The 19,538-nt window shown below is 33.8% G+C and overlaps 1 protein-coding gene across 2 annotated transcripts; it reads right to left on the reverse strand.

Annotated features, from left to right (window-relative positions):
* Window positions 1–1,578: 1,578 nt before the first annotated feature.
* LOC113512183 (deoxycytidylate deaminase) lies at window positions 1,579–8,082 on the reverse strand. 2 transcript variants are annotated; one of them, XM_052893782.1, is made up of 5 exons: window positions 7,859–8,082; window positions 6,885–7,043; window positions 5,812–5,882; window positions 5,184–5,397; window positions 1,579–1,960 (listed from the first exon to the last, which is right to left on the reverse strand). In XM_052893782.1, exons 1-5 carry the CDS (start codon window positions 7,870–7,872, stop codon window positions 1,870–1,872), a joined length of 549 nt encoding a protein of 182 aa, XP_052749742.1. In that variant the 5' UTR covers window positions 7,873–8,082; the 3' UTR covers window positions 1,579–1,869. The 2 variants fall into 2 exon arrangements, with proteins under 2 accessions (XP_052749742.1, XP_052749741.1); XM_052893781.1 differs by having other exon boundaries at window positions 7,729–8,080.
* Window positions 8,083–19,538: the final 11,456 nt, after the last annotated feature.

Genomic DNA, 19,538 nt, shown 5'->3' on the forward strand with positions numbered 1-19,538 from the left:
GACTGGCAGAGAACAGGGTATGATGATGGTAGGTGAGGACAAAGTTAGGTTAGTTAGCCTATCGCGACGAATTCACCCCGATGGTTTCCAGAGGATGCACGGATGTAATGTCGTTCTGACAGGGTATATGAATAACAATGATTCTCCCCTCGCCACTTTCTTTAGTGATACATGGTGTTTTACACTATATTTATGAAAAAATTGTAACACAAACATAAATAATTGAATTTATTATTACAATGAAGGATGTTTTGACTGTAACTCACGTAATATTTTTTAATATGATAACAAAAGTTCAAAACCAATTAAGTGAAATTATAAGTTCGTAGAACTCATATAAAAAAAAAAATAGAAATACATTCGTATAAAGATGTTGCTTATAGGGTATATATATATATATATATATATATATATATATATATATATATATATATATATATATATATATATATATATATATATATATATATATATATATATATAGAGTACTTATATGAAAAACTAAAAAGAAATGTTAGGGAATAAATATTAATCATTTAGGTTAACAATTTATTCGTAAATGTTAATTGTTTTTAATATTATTTTACAATGTTATATTTTAAATTTATTTCGTGCCAGAAAACCAAGCAAAATTATATGAAAATATGTATTAAATTCAAATATATTTCGACTTCTCTTTTTATGTACGCATGTATGTATGTATATAGTGTACACTGATTGGACTCTATACAAATTTGAACATTTTTAAGATATTGTATTACAATATAATTGTTATATATGACATAATTTATATATTAATTATTTATTTAAGAATGAATTGCTCTCTTCACTTTCAGTTTTCCAAAACGTGTAGTGAGCCATAGCCTCATGTTACAAATAAAAACTTTTGACAACATTTAGAAAATCTATCCAAATTGTCATTAAAAATATCAATATGTGGCTGCCGAGCAATCAGGGAATTGAGCAGAGAAATAATGTTTATTTTTTTTTATACAAATTAAAACGGCAAACAAGCTGACGGCCCACCTGATGGAACGTGGTAACCGTCGCCTATAGACATGAGCAGTACCATAGACATAACAGAGTATATTGTTTCGCCCATGATAGCCCCCATGCGTTGCCATTCCTGAGGACTCAAGAGTTATTCCTCTGTACCCTGTAAATTCATGCCATATCCCACCCTTCAAACCGAAACAGAGATATGCAAACACAACTACTTCACGGTAGAAACACAAATGGAACAGAGATACCTAAGCAATCGACTTTTGTATAAAGTCTCCCTCTGGTAAAACGTAACGTGATTGATTAACATACTTCTTCTAAGCAATGTAAATCTCAAATTTATAAAACTCTCGCTAGACGCTAAAGATTTTAATTTCACCTTGTAGTTAATACATGCTATAGATATGTAATGTTAATTATTATTATTTTTATAACATAGGGCGCAAACGATTCACAGGGTATGGTACTACAAAAGCAGTAAAAGGTGCTAAAAAAATTTTTATATTACGAGTAATATAAAGATAATAACAAGTTCCCTGTAGAAAGATCGTCAATTTTATAAACAAATTATGCATGTTTAATTGATTGAAACAACATGGGTACATTTATTATATTCAGAGTCATATAATTGGGTTATTAATTCTATTCTTGTTGTGTAAATTACATATTTTAAGTACATAAATTTATACAACATCATTTTACTAATACATTTAAGTACACATTAAAAATTATGCTATTTTTATATCACAATAGTGGCCAACAAACATACGGGCCCACTGATGGAAACCTGAATACAGCTACAACACCAAGTTGCTAATTTACAGACGTACTTTTTAAACAATTGTAAAATTTGTATAAGTAATATGCTTATTCAGATCGTTTTTCTGTTTCCAACGGCGAGGAGTCGTTATCTTCATCAAAGTCTATGACAATAGTCCCGACTTTTGGTTTATATTGGCTGAAAAAAAAAAAAATAGACAATTATAATCCGTCTGTGAGCTAATATTTCTAACTAATTTTATAATAATATTTTCGACCTGATATACTTAAGTTACGTTGACCACTTGTAGGAATATCCAGGGCCGGATTTACTATGTCGGGCACGTGTTAATCATAAAAAAAAACTACTATATTATTTTACATATAATAACTTGAAATATATTGATATATGATAGTGTTATATAGAAGCAAAAAAAAAAACAAAGAAATAATATTTTAGTTAATAGTATGTTAGTCACAAATCTTAAAATGTAATTTTTAATTAAAGAAATATTATCGATTAAAAAGTTTGCAGTGCAGAGCTGTTAGTCGATTGGGGCGCCAAGGTAGGTGCCTGCGCTGCCTAATAGAAAATCCGGCCTTAGGTACACCTAAATACTGACAATCACCCAAGGAAAAGACCAGTGAAATGATTAAGTAAATATTAGATTTAATCAAATTGATAGATTATTTATAATTACTATATAGATAGCGTTCTAATTAAAATTATCTAGTGATAATTAAATGATTTGTTGAAAGTTTATTTTTCTAAAGAGTTATTAATATTTATAATAATTTATAACAACCTATTAATATAATTAATGCGAAAGTTTGTAACAATGGATGGATGGATGATTATTTCTTATTTTTTTCATGCAAAAACTATTTAACGGATTTGCATGAAATTTGGTACATGGATAGGTCACATCCTAACTTAAGACAGGATATTTTATGTACTTAATGATTCACACGGACAAAGCTGTGGAAACTTGCTTGTAATATTATGAAAAGAAAAGATTTGATATTTTGTATGTTTTTTTTTTGTAATGGATAAACTCAAACAATACTAAACAGATTTTAAAAATTCTTTCACTTTTACAAAGCGACATTAACAGCGAGTAATATACAAAAAAAAAAAATATAGTAATATATAAAAAATTAGAGACGCTTAAAAAATTACAATAACCTAATTCCAAGCATTAAAAAATTGCTTATTATAGCTAATATGAAACACTTATATTTCAACCCGCGCGAAGTCGGGGTAGATATTTGTATAGATATTTGTCTCTATAGTGTATCGCTCTAATAATAATAATAAATATTTTTTATTCAAGTAAAGTTAATAACAGCCGTGTGGTTCTGTCATAGAATACGAGTAGGCCATCCTTTCCTTTCCTGTGAGTATTCTAAGTAAGGGAGGGCGAGGGATGGGCAGCAGTGTCTCTCTTAAAACATCTCTAAACGCCTAACTGCGGTTGCCAACCTGCCTATCAAGCGTTGCAACTACTCTGCAAGACTCCCCTTATGGGGGGATTTCGAATAATATTCATAGCTTTTCCATAAAATTTATATTTAAATCTCACGATATCTCTCACCAAATAGGCTGGTTGTAAAAATCTTATTAAAATAAAATTGCAAATTGCAAATGTGTAAGCACAAACACGAGCATAATGCGGTTGCATGAAAGTTACGTCTATAATCGCTTGTAACATATATAAAGTTTCGGCTTAAACCTGAGAGCCATGAAGCCTGTGAAAGTATACAAAATTGCTTCTTGAAAGTAGATAGGTGGTTGATAGTTTAAAATGCATTTATTATTAGCATTACCAAAGCTAAACTGCGGTTGCCAATCCGCCTGCTAAGTGTGGCAACTATTAGAAAACCCACTAAGGGAGAATTTTATGTTTAACAGTGGACAGTTAAAGGCTGATATGCTGCAACTTAATAACCATTTTTGAATAGTAATTTTTTATAAATCTACCGTCCAATTTGGTATGCAATTTCACCTGAGAAGAATTAGCAAGAAACATATCTGTTTATAATTGGGAAAAAAAAAAAAAAAATTAATAGTGTATAATTGGTGATGCCGGAAATAAAGTTAGGGGAGTATAAGTTATTAATTATGTTTTGGATTTTTTTTTTATCTAAAGAGAGATATACTTACAGAATAACATCATAGAAATTTTATAAAAATCGTTTCAGCAGTTTTTTAAATGGGACATAATCTTTATTTTTTTTTATACAACTTAGAATGGCAAACAAGCTGACGGTCTACCTGATGGAAAGTAATAACCGTCGCCTATAGACATGAGTAGTAGCATGGACGTAACAGAGTATACTGTTTCGCCCATGATACCCCCCATGCGTTGCTATTCCTGAGGACTCAGGTGTTTTTCCTCTGTACCCAGTAAATTCACGTCACATCCCACCCTTTAAACCGAAACACATCTATGCAAACACAACTGCTTCACAGAAGGAACACGAATGGGACAGAGGTACCCAAGCAATTGACTTTTGTACAAAATTTCCCTCTGGTAAGTCTTTGACTGTGTAATGTATGGCTACTGCAACTGTTATGTAGTGTGAAATTATTTAAATTTGGCTATGACATGGTTGGAGGCCTTGAGTAAGTTATGCTCACTAAAATGTTCAGACAGATGTTGGCATGGTAGGCTGGGTTCGCTACAACAGCGCAATGATGGCTGGCTCACCCGTCATCCTTGTGTACGGGTGCTGCCTGTAGGGACTGGTCTGATATGGTCATTGCAATCGATTTATTTCTACGATCAATACGATACTGCATAGTAGTTTGTATTCACACAAATTCATTATTTATATGGTTAAACTTTTTGAAAAAAGTAACAGCTAAGTTTCTTGCCTTAGATTGCGTTCCAAATGGGAATGGTAATGAAAAAATGCTTAAATCTAAGTTTACTTGAATAAAAATATTTCTTTTTTCCTCTTTCTTAACCAAGATGGTTTCCAAGGGAAACCGTATGGAGGTGGACCTGATAGACTACATTGTAAGCAATGGGGCTATTAATTCCCTATTATTAACAAACCCATCCCCCTCCCCACCTTACATAGTTTTTTTTTATGAGTGAAAATGGTATGGTAACCCCGCCTGCGCTAACGGGATACGCTGGCGGAGCACCAGTGAAGGGTGATAGATGAGAATGAAAACAGGCCAGTTAGCCCATCATGATAAATTCATCAGGAATTAACCATGATAGTTTCCAGGGGGAACCGCGAGGAGGTCGACCTGGTTGGCTATATTGCTAGCAATGGGATTCTCAGTCTCCATTACTAACAATCCCTTTCCCCCCTCCACCTTACATAGTTGAAGAATTATGTTTTAATGAAATAATTTCCAATACTACATGAATGAACTCGCAAGAATGGGGAGTTAAAAAAATACATACGTGCAAATAACGCCCGCATCCTTCAACATTTGCCTGGATGCTTTGTACTCGACTTTTTTGGCTTTCTTGTCGGAGACATACACCACCTCTTTAATGCCAGATTGAATGATGATCTTCGCGCATTCATTGCATGGGAACAATTTCACATAGATAGTGCAACCCCACACATCTGATGAGTTTTTGTTAAGTATTGCATTCATTTCTGCATGGCATACTGGAAATAAAGGGGTTATTATTTTTCAAAAGACTTCAAAAATAACGTTTTTATTTCGGTTGAATGTTTTTCTGTTTGTCATCTCATAAGTCCATCAATTATAACCGATTTGGAAAATTCTTTTTTTATCCAAAAGGACATATTTACAGAAATTTTATCAAAATTAGTTCAGTAATTTAGTTTTTTAATGAAAATTATTGGTTCTGTTACAATTGAAGTCATTTATTTTTTGTAGAATAATCTTTATTTATTAACATATCTCTAAACTCTTGCAAAATATTTTAAATGTAAAAGTAAGTTTGCTTATTTATAACATATTTGTCAAAATATACTTTTTTTTAATGTTTGGTTAAAAAATTGGCATACATTTGTAAACACTCATTTTTACTTTAGATGATCTTTTTCAAAACATACCATACAATTTCTTTTTCCCTTTTTCCCATGGGTAAATATCGTCACTGCATCCTCTCGGCATACCATTGTATCTGTGGATATGAATTAAAATTTATTGAATTTAAATTATAAATTTAAGTGCTAACACCACATGTTAAATATTTATTACATCATGTAATGTTAGCACACTAGGTTTATAACATTGGCTTTTGCTATTATAATGTTGTAATTATTTTTAATGAATAAATAAATAATTAATTAGGGCCAAACTTTGTTATTATTTTGTATGTATTTTTATTATTATTTGGTACATTTAATTTCTGTGTATTATTTTTACTTTATATTACTATTTTAAAGTAAATATTTATGGTTAATAACTTTTGTCATATTACATGATATCCGATAAAAAATATTTGTTTTTATAATTCTCTACAAATAAGTTCATGAGCAATCTGTATCTAATATTACTCATATTTAAAGAAAAAATTTGTTTAATTTATTTATCTATAAATTATTATTATAGATCTTTTTTAAATGCAAGAAACTGAAATGGAAATTTTGCCTTTACGATAGAGCAATGCTAATTTCTAGGAGCGTTACATGGAGGTCAACCTTTCAAAGTATATTACTAGTAATAAGATCACTAGCCACCATTAACAATTTTCTCTCCTGATGGTAAGTACGGGAACCTGAAAAGGAGTAAACAGGTCTCTTTAAGGTTGACAATAGAGGTGTAATGCACCTGGCAAGGGGGAAAGGGATTGTTAGTAATGGGGTCTGATTTTCCTATAACTACCAATATACCCTATCAGGTCGACTTCCGCGCGGTTCCCCCTGGAAACTATCGTGATTAATTCTGGTGGAATTCATCACGATTGGCTAACTGACCTGCTTTTTCATCATCACCTATCATCCGTCACTGGTGCCTCGCCAGCGTATATCGGTAGCGCGAGCGGGGCTACCATTCCATTATTACTTAAAAAAATAAAAATGCACCTGGCATTGTACTTATCACTTACCGTCAGGTGTTACATATACTTGTTTACTAATAATAAAATATTAGTTAAATACCAAGGTTTATAAAAATTTCTTACCCAACACCAACTATTCTCATGTCCTGATTGACAATGCATGCACCCACTTGAAAATGTGGATCTTTGCTTCGTTTGGCTGCTAAGAATGCTACTGCCATAAAGTAGTCAGTCCATCCTATGTAGTCCTCTCTCTTTTTCTGAATCTGCTCTGTGTTATCACTGTAATTTTAATTATGTTGGTATTATTACTTTGTATTCATAATGTTACTGAATGTGAAACTTTTTAAAACCTTTGTAAGTGTGAAAATAAATCACATTAATCGAGTTAAATTATGGTTAACAGACTTAATATAATAACCTCCGTAGTGTTGTGACATGTATGTTGTTTTATGTAATTTTTTTTTTATACCACTGAGGCGGCAAACAAGCATACGGTCCACCTGATGGTAAGCGGTTACTGTAGCCTATGAACGCCTGCAATACCGAGGTATTACGCGCGCGTTGCCGACTCTGAAGAAACCTCTTTACCCCCCCTTTTGAAGAACCCCATGCTGTAGTCTCAAGGGTTCAATTCCTGATCAGGCCAATTTTGGCAATGAAAATAGCTGTGCCACCACACTTTTGTAGCCTGGTTCTTCATAACACATGATACTTTAGCTTGAGGACAGGTGATTGGTATGATTACATGGGATACTCTCTGATAGAGGTCATTATCCTAGAATAACATATATATGACACAAATTTATGGTATGCTAACAAAGGAATCTGTGATTCAAGTGTACGTTGAATCGTTGAAAAGTTTAAAGGTGAATTTTCTTGTTTACTTCATACTTAAATAAGAAAGGAAATGGAACACTTTTATTAGAGTATAACCTTTACAAAAGTTTTTATGATTTCAACTTACTTTTGTATAGACATATTGGCTAAACTTTCAGACAGATTCATATTATATTATTGTAAATGTTTACAAAACTTGGATTTATTATTACATAAAAATAAAAAAATTAGTGGAGTTAAATAAGCGTGTACATTACAATGTTTTATTCATACGGTATGGTAACTTTCAAACGCTTTTTGATGTGGCCATCATAGATCAATATAATTATAAAAAATAGTATATTTAAATTCATAAATTTTTATCAATTAAATAGTTATTTTTCGTTGCTTGTACTATATTAATTATACCATTTTGTAATTAATTAAGAAACTTTTATTTTGATGACATTTGGTTGATTGAGAATATTTGACAAGCAACTGATAGGACTGACAGCGAGAAAAAAAGAGATAGATGTCGCCTTTTTTTCTAAGCTTTTTCCTAGTTTTACTAGTTTGGAAACAAGACTTTTAAGCCTTTTTAAAAGTATTTTTTTTTAATTAATGTTATTCTTATAATTCATAAATGTTGTATCGGAATTTATGCAATGATTTTATTAAAGTATGAAAGTAGATAATAGATGATCTTCTTCTAATATTTAGGAAGGATAGAAATCATATTCAATCCGGAAATTTCAAAAATAAAAAAAGTATTTCACTCTTTAAAAAGGTATCTAATTTCAATTTTGCGTATAATTTATTAACCTCAATTTTGTTTTGTTTAAACCTAAAGGAATATTGTAACGAGATTTTAAAAATTAATAAAGAAATTATTAAAGAAATCCTTTTACTTGTTCAGCCTGTATACCTTATCATTTTCGTTATAACTTGATTTATATTAAAAGTGAATGTACAACCAAGTTTAAGAAATAAGTATAAAAAGCTAATTTTATCAGAAAACAACATAGGTTGTATTTTATATATCTACCTGTGTGAATAATCATCTACGCGTACACAATTTATTTTTGGTGAACTTTGCTATTTTCCTCTACCCAAGAACCTATCTATATTTATATTCATAGACAATTTGGTGTTCATCAGTCATTCTGTGATATTTATTGTAATTAGAATTTAAGATTGGAATGATAGGTATCATTACCATTGTAGTGGCGGGTGGAGGGTAGTCGATCATTACCATTACAAAGACTGTCAGTTATGGTAATGAGTGTGAATCGCTTCGTCGTGTCTCCCTCCGACATTTCCACTTCGTTGAGTGTTTTTTAATATTTTCTTCACTGGTACATTTTAATAATAATGACAATAGTCTTTAAAAACTACAACACAGCATAAATGATTTTTTTTATATTTCACTATACATTATGTTATTCGTTAGTTTATTTGTGGGTTTTAAATAAAGTTAAACTAATCGATTTAATTTCAAAGTAACCGTTTTTTGTAGGCGTCGCTAATCAATTTTCATTTTTGATACGATGGATCTAAGTTCATCTTCACTTATTTATGGGGAAGAGTAGTTGTTATTTTATCTTAAAGTAGTTGGATCCTAAGCAAAATTAGACACGAAATATAAATTGATTATTTTGTAATAATTGTATAATTGTAAAAAAGACAATAAGAGGCAAAATTTCTAAATTGGTGGTTTTTATTATTATATATGAATGTAAAGTAACAGATATTTTGTTCTTATGTTATTATTGTAACAGTTAAATTACTGTGCCATGTTTCATTATCATTACGAGAAAGCCGCTATCATGTAATAATCATAAGGAAGATGAGTTTGACCCTTGCATCTGAGTGGTACAGCGCTTAGTGTGCAAAACCCGGTCGTTTACATGACAAAGCCTCGTTCGGAGCAGTTAGAACATGATTATCTGTGTCCACGGGACTACTACTGGTGACTTCACTACGATTTAATGGCAAATAACAGAAAAAAAAAGAATTAGAAGTGATGCAGTAAACTTTTAATTTGACTATTGAATTTATAAAAAGTGTAGTTAAGAAGATAGTGCGTTTAATCTAGAAATACATAATCAATGATTTAAAATGAGTTAAAAGTGAGTTAACATGGTTATTAATTTGTTAATAGGTGAAGGCGGTAAATAGATATGATATATATGTATGTATGATAGTGTTACTTTGCTGTTTTGAATTTTTCTTAGAGCGACAAATTTTCTATATCTTTTTTTTTAATGGGTAACAATAAAATGGTAACCCCGCCTGCGCTATCGGTATATACTGGCGGGGCAATACTGAAAAATTTTAGGTCAGTATGAAATCAGAACAGTTGGTTCTTCAAATTTGATAATAATTAAGCACGATTGTTTTCAGGGAGAACCGCGTGGAGGTATATTGCTAGCAATGGGGCTGTTAGAACACATTACTAACAATCCTTTCCATCTCAATTTGCTATATCGAGTAGCTGTACCTGACATAGCTGTGTATTTAATTATTTGTTTATACATAAACAGGCATTTTGGAAAGTTAGGGGGTTAAAAAGTCCACTTTACACGAATCATAATAGGATTTGAATTACATAACCCGCTGAGTTTAATAGGTCTCTTACATTAAGGTACGAGCAGTAGTAAATATGAGTTCATTATGTTTGTATGTAATTTATTATATTACATTAAAATACAAATTATTATTTATTATTTAAACCGCCATTGAGTGTCTCTGCGCATCCTAAAGGTTGACTGGTGCACAATACTTATATTTTTTTTTTATAACACTTAGAATGGCAAACAAGCTGACGGCCCACCTGATGGAAAGTGGTAACCGTCGCCTATAGACATGAGCAGTACCATGAACATAACAGTACACACACATACTATTTCGCCCATGATACCCCCCATGGGTTGCCATTCCTGAGGACTCAGGTGTTATTCCTCTGTACCCTGTAAATTCACGCCATATCTCACCCTTCGAACTGAAACACAGCCATGCAAACAACTGCTTCACGGTTGAAACACGAATGGGACAGAGGTACCCAAGCAATCGACTTTTGTACAAAGTCTCCACATACTGATAAATAGCAGAATTTTTCATCTGTTACACCTACAGTATTATTCTTATTTCAATTATACAAAGAGAGAGTAATAGAAAATATTATCTGGTATAGCATTAAGTCCACCGTTTGTACCTTTCATTTTATTAGTCAATAAAGTTTAAATAAATAAATAAAATATTCTGAGGACTTAATATTAATGTACTAGTACTATTCATGTCCGAAGGTTATACAAAGCAAATTTTAGTATGGTTCGTGTACAACAGGCTTTCAAACACACTGATATTTAAATTGGTTTCCAAGAGTATCCATTTTCTAATAATTATCTATGCAATGTAAAATATATTAATTACCCTCCATTCTGTCATATAAAAAGCCATATTTTATTTTTTTTATACCATAGACTGCCATAAGGTATGGTCCTGAACCATCTGCATCCACTGACTTTCTGCAATGCACCCGAGATCGTCACTCTATCTAGGAGAAGGGGGGAGGTAGATATCGTGTCTAACACTGTGTTTTCCCCTACCGGGTCGCCACTCGAAAACCTTTCTTTCCCTGTCGTTTACATCTTATTATCAAATTTGATTTATTACGCATGACTTTTTTTCAGCAGTGACGTCTAGAACGAGTGAGAACGTATAGTACGGCAGTGGAGCGAGGGGTAATGATCCGGCGGAGTTTATGTTAAACTGGGGTTTAATGTCGCGGAATACTGTTTAGTACAGCCGCACTTGATATGCCGAAATAATGTGCTTGAAGGTCAAATGTTTTTAATTTCACTCCCAAACCGTTGCCCTTAATGCTGAGAACTCTTTTTGTTGTTTTATTGTTGATCACAATTGCATTAATTATGATCTTGGCCTTGACGATGTATCGGTATTTATTGGTCTACGTGTTTCGCCCATTAGGTATGATGAGCTATCTAATTCTTCTCGTTCTGCTAATTCTATGTCTATATGTTGGTTATATATTTATACATTAGATGTTTTTAACACCATATGATCTCTTTCGATTTTGTATATAACTAATAATATATTTCTAAAATTATATATTTAGTTAGTATGATGATGACTAAATGAATTTTACCAGAGGGAGACTTTGTACAAAGTCAATTGCTTGGGTACCTCTGTCCCATTCGTGTTTCAACCGTGAAGCAGTTGTGTTTGCATGGCTATGTTTCGGTTTGAAGGGTGGGATATGGCGTGAATTTACTGGGTACAGAGGAATAACACCTGAGTCCTCAGGAATGGCAACGCACGGGAGGTATCATGGGCGAAACAGTATACTCTGTTATATTCATGGTACTGCTCATGTCTATAGGCGACGGTTACCACTTTCCATCAGGTGGGCCGTCAGCTTGTATGCAAATTCTAAGTTGTATAAAAAAAAGATAAAATCGTGGCTTATATTACAAATGTGAATGCGAGTTAATTTTTTATTCGTTTGTCTGTTATCTCTTAACGTCGTAACTTAATTAAACGCTATGAATTTTAGTGTACACGGGCAACGCTAGACGGTTCGAACCTTGGCTCAGGCCATTGTATCTCGATCGCCACCTGAAGGGACAGGGGTTCGTTTCGGACCGGGCCAGTTCTCGCGAGGTGCATGAATTTTATTGTTTTCCAATCACAGGGATCAATTCTGAGGCGCTGTTTCTCTAAATTTAGATGTTAAATTAAAATTTTAATTCAATATAATATCGAAATATTTATTCTAAAGGCCAATATGAAGTAAATAGTAATTTCGCGAAATTATCAAATTAAAACATAGATACATTTAGAGAAACAACGCTACAGTCAACCACACAATTACTACAAGGTATGGTGAAGCCTGTTGTAGGGAAGCAATGCAAATAAATAGCAAAAGTATTTTAAACGTAGGTAACAAAACGAAAAATTTACAAGCACTACGAAATTATTGTAGGAAATTGTCAACTGAATGAAATTACAAGTGAAATTGCAAAACGGAATTACCAGAATGGTCATTTTAGATCTTTTGCAATACAGAAGAACAAAAATGTGAAGAGAGGGAGTATAAAGGTTAAACAATATGAAGCGCATACAAAAAACATCATTACATACTGAACAAAGAACAACGATTCGTGAAACACGAAATCTTTTTATTCACAAAAGCTTCGTATTTTTTTTTTACGGAACGATAAAATAATAATTAGATTATTCAGGGTTCCGTAAAGCTTGTATTAAGGCTGAAAAATAGCGGATTTATACGTTAAATTGAATAATTTGCGGCCGAGAAGGATATAGTAAATGAGATTGTGGATAAGCCTGATTGCTTTTAGAAAAATGGCGGATTATATGTGAAAACAAAGGCCCGAAGTGAATTGTAATTCGCCGAGTTGAGCAATTTGTTGCCTTGATCAGGATTAAATGCCTAAGTTTTTTTTTTATAATACAGGGGGCAAACGGGCATGCGACTCATCTGATGGTATGTGACTACCGCGGTCCACGATCACCCACAACACCAAAGGCATTGCGGATGTGCTGCCGGCCTTTTAAAAAGGAATATGCTCTTTTTTTTAAGTTATAAGTTATTTGTTAAACGCTAGTTGTTGTCGACAGAGCGAATCCGTCATTTGGCATTCTAGTGGGACGTTTTTGATTCATAAGTGATCACACCATCTTAAGCGAACATGTAGATGAATAGTTCATGAATACGATCAATCGAAAAGAGAACATTCCACTATGGTGGCTCAGTAAGTGCTTTTTCACGCTATGTTTGAAAGATTTGAGGTTCTAGGACGAAGGAAACATGTTATAGGATAGACCATTCCATATTTTATTAAAGGATGAAAATGAACAAGTAACTCCGTTTGATCTATCAACACACACTCGTGGGGCACCAGTGAAGGATGATAAGTGAGGATGATTCAGGCCCATGATTGATTGGCCTGCGTCTTGGGAAACCATTGTGGTTAATTATTGATGAATTCTGATGAATTCATTAATAATTAACCACGATAGTTTCCAGGGCAAACCGCGTGGAGGTTGACCTGATTGGGTGTATTGCCAGTGATTTTATTATGTAATTAACTACGTAAATGTACGATTAATGAGTATATATGCAATTTGTAATACCCTAACTGTGGAGGAAAGGGACTGTTAGTAATGGAGACTAAAAATCTCATTGCTAGCAATATACACAACCAGGTTGACCTCCACACGGTTCCCCCTGGAAACTATCATGGTTAATTTCTGATGAATTCATCATGATGGGCTAACTGGCCTGTTATCATTCTCATCGATCACCCTTCACTGGTGCCCTGCCTAATAAACTAATTAATTCATTAACATTTTTATAACCTTATAATGCATTAATAAACAATTAAATTAAAATAAAAGCGACAGATAATTGTGACGTTATCACATTTTGTTATGAACTTTCTTAACATAAAAATCTAATAAAATATACTGAATGGGAAATATTTAACGATATCGATAGTAGATTACTGCAGCGGCCAGCAACTGAGGCATTGATGAACGAACGTGCAAATGTGGGCCGAGGCGCAGCCGAGGCACACATACGTGAGTCCATCAATGTCTAGTTGTGGCTAAGGCTTGTATAGTACTTTCCTAAAACAATGCGCGGAAATCAAAAACACAATTTTACTTTTTAAGTTTAATGACGAATAACGAACAATAATAATTTTTCACACGCCATAATATTCCTTTTTTTTTTTTAATAAACAGGTTTCTATTTGCAAGCCAATTCGAAAATTAAATAAAACCTTTTATTAGTTACCTTCTTGGTAGCCATGTTTCGAACTAAAAGGTCATTCCAGTTTTAAATTACAGGACAGATATGAGTTTACATAGTAATTTATCTGGCCGCAAAACACGACAGATATGGATTTTCATACAACTTTTGCCGGCCGCTGCCCGCATGTATCTGACCAGTACGGCAATTTTGATTTATATTGAAGAAGATTGTCAAAATAATGCTCACATTTCCAAGCATGTTTGAGAAATATATTTTAGTTACAATATCAATAATAAATACCAACAATAAATATGTTACAAGTCTGTTATCCAAAAATAATATTGGCTATTTTACATTCTATTACAGATTTTTAACATGTTGGAAAATAGATATCCGACCGATATGGGCGATATCGAAATAAGTGGTGACATTTTTTCCTTTATCAATGTCCAGAAGAAGCTAATAAATAGATATCGGATCGGTATCCATATTAGACATTTCTACCTCGATGTGAGTATCACCTCCGTTTTGCAGTCTATTGAAAAGAGAAGCTTTTAATAGAATATACATAGGTACTTACTTGTAATATCATGTTTACATATACATATATGTACATATGAGCGATTACTTGTCGTATCCCGATCGTGCGACTCCCCTTTTCACGGGGATTAAAGGCATAAAGTCATCTTAAGAGATAATCTGAGCATCACAGAAGAGATACTAGATATATCATTCAACTACTTATATAGGCAGACACTGATAATGAAATTGTAGAGTAATTTTGTTTAAGTATTTTTTTAATACAACAAAAACCATGACACTCAAGGATACAGCCTGTATGACGGCGCTGCTATTGCACAATCCATCGATTATGTCACAAATTTTGTCATTCAATTTAGTCTTTTTTCAAAATTTAAAATTAATGTAAATAATTGTAAATTCGTGTTTTTTCTCTTACTGTAGAAAAAAACTGCGAAAAATCTATGCAACAAAAAATTGTATGCAACATTGAATTACAAAAAATACCTGTTAATTTTGATATTTCAGACAGAGGTAATATAAATAGTTTTTAGTTTCGTCAGTTTAACGGCGGTGCCAACTTCTAAACAATACAACGATCACTTTGTGAATGTATTTTTTTAATGGATGATAATGGAATGGTAGCCCCACCCGCGCTATCGGTATACACCGGCGGGGCACCAGTGAAGGATGATAGGTGAGGATGAAGTAGGTCAGTTAGCCCATTGTGACAAATTCAACAAGAATTGTTCACGATGGTTTCTAGGGGGAACTACGTGGAGGTCGACCTAGTAAGGTATATTGCTAGCAATGGGGCTGTCAAACTCTATTACTAACAATCCCCCCCCCCTTGTGAATGTATTTAGAAAATATCGTGTGTGTATTTATGATTGAAATTATTTTTAATGCGAAGGAGAATGTGTCTACAGATTGTCAACGTTGACATGGTACACTCTTACTTTTTATTTCAATATGCGTCTCCATATAAGGATGTGGTGCTTTGTTTGTGTTTGTGAGGAAACGTCTCCAGTACCGGCCCAGTCAGAGAAGTATTATATTCTTTGGTCGAAATCTCTTAAATATTTTATTCACACAATGTTAAACCTGGATTTTGGCAGGGCCACATGGTAGGCTTTATTGTAGACAATTTATACATATATTACTAGCTATGTCCCGCGGCTATGTTCGTTAATGGATGATCATAGAATAGTAACTCTCCCTGCGCTAACGGTATAATCTGGCGGGGCACCAGTGAGGGATGATAGTAGAATGAAAAAAAGGCAAGTCAGTTAGCCCATCGTGATGAATACACTTGGAATTCAGCATGATGGTTTCCAGGGCGGACCACGGTGAGATCGACCTGGTTGGGTATATTGCTAGCAAATGGAGCTCTTAGTTACCATTACTAACAATCCCTTCCCCCGATAGTATCTGTTCTCTATACATATATATCATTGGATATTTGTATTTATATATTTTTCAATTTATACATATTTTACCGTGTAATTTTCTGTCGTCTAATAAATTATAAAAAGCAATTCATAAGGTAATATCCTCAATGTATACGAGTGTATGAGGCACGTGTTCCGATAATAAGTGTGGGGGTGACTTTATCGGGGTACGGCAATAAAATGCACCGGTGGCTTGTCACCTCGTACTTGTACGGAACCTCTTCCCGTTATTGGGCTGTAGGAGGAATGGCCGTGTGAAACAAACGAGGAACGGTAGCAAAAGTTAAACAGATAAACCAAATAAATCAGAGTCTGGGAGTAATGACTACGTTATCGTAAATTACCGTCGCACCTTACGGTCTTACTATAGAATGCTTAAAACACTGTTTATCTTTTTTTTTATACAACTTAGAATGGCAAACAAGCTGACGGCCCACCTGATGGAAAGTGGTAACCGTCGCCTATAGACATGAGCAGTACCATGGACATAACAGAGTATACTGTTTCGCCCATGATACCCCCCATGCGTAGCCATTCCTGAGGACGCAGATGTTATTCCTCTGTACCCTGTAAATTCACACCATATCCCACCCTTCAAACCGAAACACAGCCATGCAAACACAACTGCTTCACGGTAGAAACACGAATGGGACAGAGGTACCCAAGCAATCGACTTTTGTACAAAGTCTCCCTCTGGTGAACATATTAATGGTTGTGGAATCAAACAAAACACTTATAACTGTAATCAAATAACTAGTGATAAGGAATTCTGCAAAATAACAGGTAGTTCAGTAAAAGAATAATATAATTCGAACAAATGACATAGAGTACTACAATATATCACAGTGTAAGTGTATTGTTTCTTACGATCATTTGTCTAGCCTTACATCCAATTTGGTCGGGTAATACTCTCACATCGCGCTGATTTACCTGCCGAAGGTGCAAGCTGATAGACAGCATTTATCACTTCAATCTTGTTCTTCTATTGTGATGTTGTTAAAAGCGATTTTGTTAGAGAAACCATATCTTAATAGGTATTATAATAGGGTTTAATTCTGTTTTATGCAACTAGAAAAGACAACAAAGCTAACAGAGTCCTTGATAGAAAGTGGTAATTATGCTTTATATTTATTATTTTTTCAGCCGTTAACTGTCTATTGCTAGACATAAGCCTTTCCCATAAGGGTTTCCCATAAAAAGTTGTACTAGTGGTTGCCACGGTTAGCAATCGCAGTTAAGCTTCGGTGATGTTTTAAGAAGGACGCTGCTGCCTATTATTCGACCATTCCTTTACCACTCATTAAAAAAAAAAACATTGTCAAGTAACCATATAAATTCGAAACATAGCGAGAGGCACGCCCTCTGTTGCACGAAAATAATATTAAACTTGTTGAAATTAATCGATGGTTGTATACCATAATGGCAACGGCATTTCCCTGTTTACTCCTACAGAGATTATAGTCGTGAGCATATTTAGAACTTTAGCTGACAATATCCATAAATAAGCCGCCACTACCGCACGGTAAATATTTGTTGGCACACCCCCCTTGTAAGGGAACGTAATTGAAAATGTCACTAACCTGACTAAATTCCGTTTCAAACACTGAATAAGTAACGTTTGTTCAGTACAAAGATACAACTTCTATACTCGTATTACTCTATTGTTAGAACAATAGTGAAACTGTTCATGTTACGTTTATGTAAATAAAAACAAAAAAATAATAAATATACTCACGGATATAACTCTTAATAGGGTAGTCAGAGGTACATATTTGTCTATATGGTGACGGTAATATTTGATATGTTTACAATAACTTTTTTTTTTGATGGGTGAAAATGGTATGGTAACCCCGCCTGCGCTAACGGGATACGCTGGCGGAGCACCAGTGAAGGGTGATGGATGAGAATGAAAACAAGCCAGTTAGCCCATTATGATGAATTCATCAGGAATTAACCATGATAGTTTCCGGGGAGAACCGTGAGGAGGTAGACCTGGTTGGGTATATTGCTAGCAATGGGAATATCAGTCTCCATTACTAACAATCCCTTTCCTCCCACAATAACAATATTAGATAATATTAAGATTATTACAAGAAAAAAAAAACCAGTTATTTTGATATAAAATCGAATCGATTTTAATGAAATATCTACGGGATCAATCTGGAACTATATCCTTTCAGATAAAAAAAGGTATTTTCCAAATTTGTTTATAACTGACTGAATTACGATGTAACAAACATAAACAATAACAAAGATTTTTTTTAATGGATGATAATGATATGGTAATCCCGTCTGCGCTAACGGTATACGTTGGCGGGGCACCAGTGAGGGAGGATAGGTGACAATGAAAAGTCAAGTTAGCTCATCGTGATGAATACATTTGGAATTCGGCACGATGGTTTCAGGGTTGAGAAGGGGGGGGGGACCACGTGGGGGTCGACCTGACAGGGAAATATTGTTAGCAAATGGGCTAATGGATCTCATTACAAACAATTCCTTTCCTCCCTTCCGAGTTTAGTTAGGTCAATACTTTATTAAGAGCGAACAACGCTCTCTTATATCTTTATTAAACATCTGTGAATAAAGAAGAGCTCTTAGAGAAATCAAGTGGTCTTCTACGTCTACTTACAATTCCTGAACCACTCACATGGTGCGGTCCATCCGTCAAGTTCGGAGGCAATAACTCGCGTTCACTCAGAGGCCCTGATGAGGGGAGACACGGTGTTATTTATGCGCGGACCCATAGACACGGGATCACCTTGCGGCTGAAACTGATTGAATTCGCTGGCCTTGACTACGGTGGTAAACATAGCGGAATAAGTATTTAATTAATTTTTATATTATCTGATATTTATTCTTTATTGTACAATAAAACTTTGTATGATTGGCAAATTTAATGCCATATGGCATTCTTTACTATTAATATAGCAAGTAATACGGGTTATGTTTTATTTACAAAAACCGCATAAGGCCGAGGCGGGTCGCTAATCTATACTTATAATAAATCTGTAGAGAGGTTAATTTTGTACATGGAATATATTTCCAAAATAACTATCAGGGGGTGATTAGTGATCGATACTGATGCTAAAAATGCAATTAGCAAAATTTTTGTCTGTCTGTTTGTATGTTTGTTATAGAAACAAAAACTACTCGACGGATTTTAACGAAACTTGGTACTTCTTTATACTT

The sequence above is a fragment of the Galleria mellonella genome, unplaced genomic scaffold, assembly GCF_026898425.1.
Source record: "Galleria mellonella isolate WM207_F2 unplaced genomic scaffold, CSIRO_AGI_GalMel_v1 utg184, whole genome shotgun sequence".
Lineage (NCBI taxonomy): Eukaryota > Metazoa > Arthropoda > Insecta > Lepidoptera > Pyralidae > Galleria > Galleria mellonella.

Bases quoted from the DNA above. Each gene is read 5' to 3' on its own strand.
- LOC113512183 (XM_052893781.1), bottom strand. From the start codon at position 7,769: ATGAATCTGTCTGAAAGTTTAGCCAATATGTCTATACAAAA. The intron at 7,044-7,728 runs GTAAGTTGAAAT...TTAAAATTACAG, and splicing joins GCCAATATGTCTATACAAAA to TGATAACACAGAGCAGATTC. The intron at 5,883-6,884 runs GTAAGAAATTTT...TCATATCCACAG, and splicing joins ATGAGAATAGTTGGTGTTGG to ATACAATGGTATGCCGAGAG.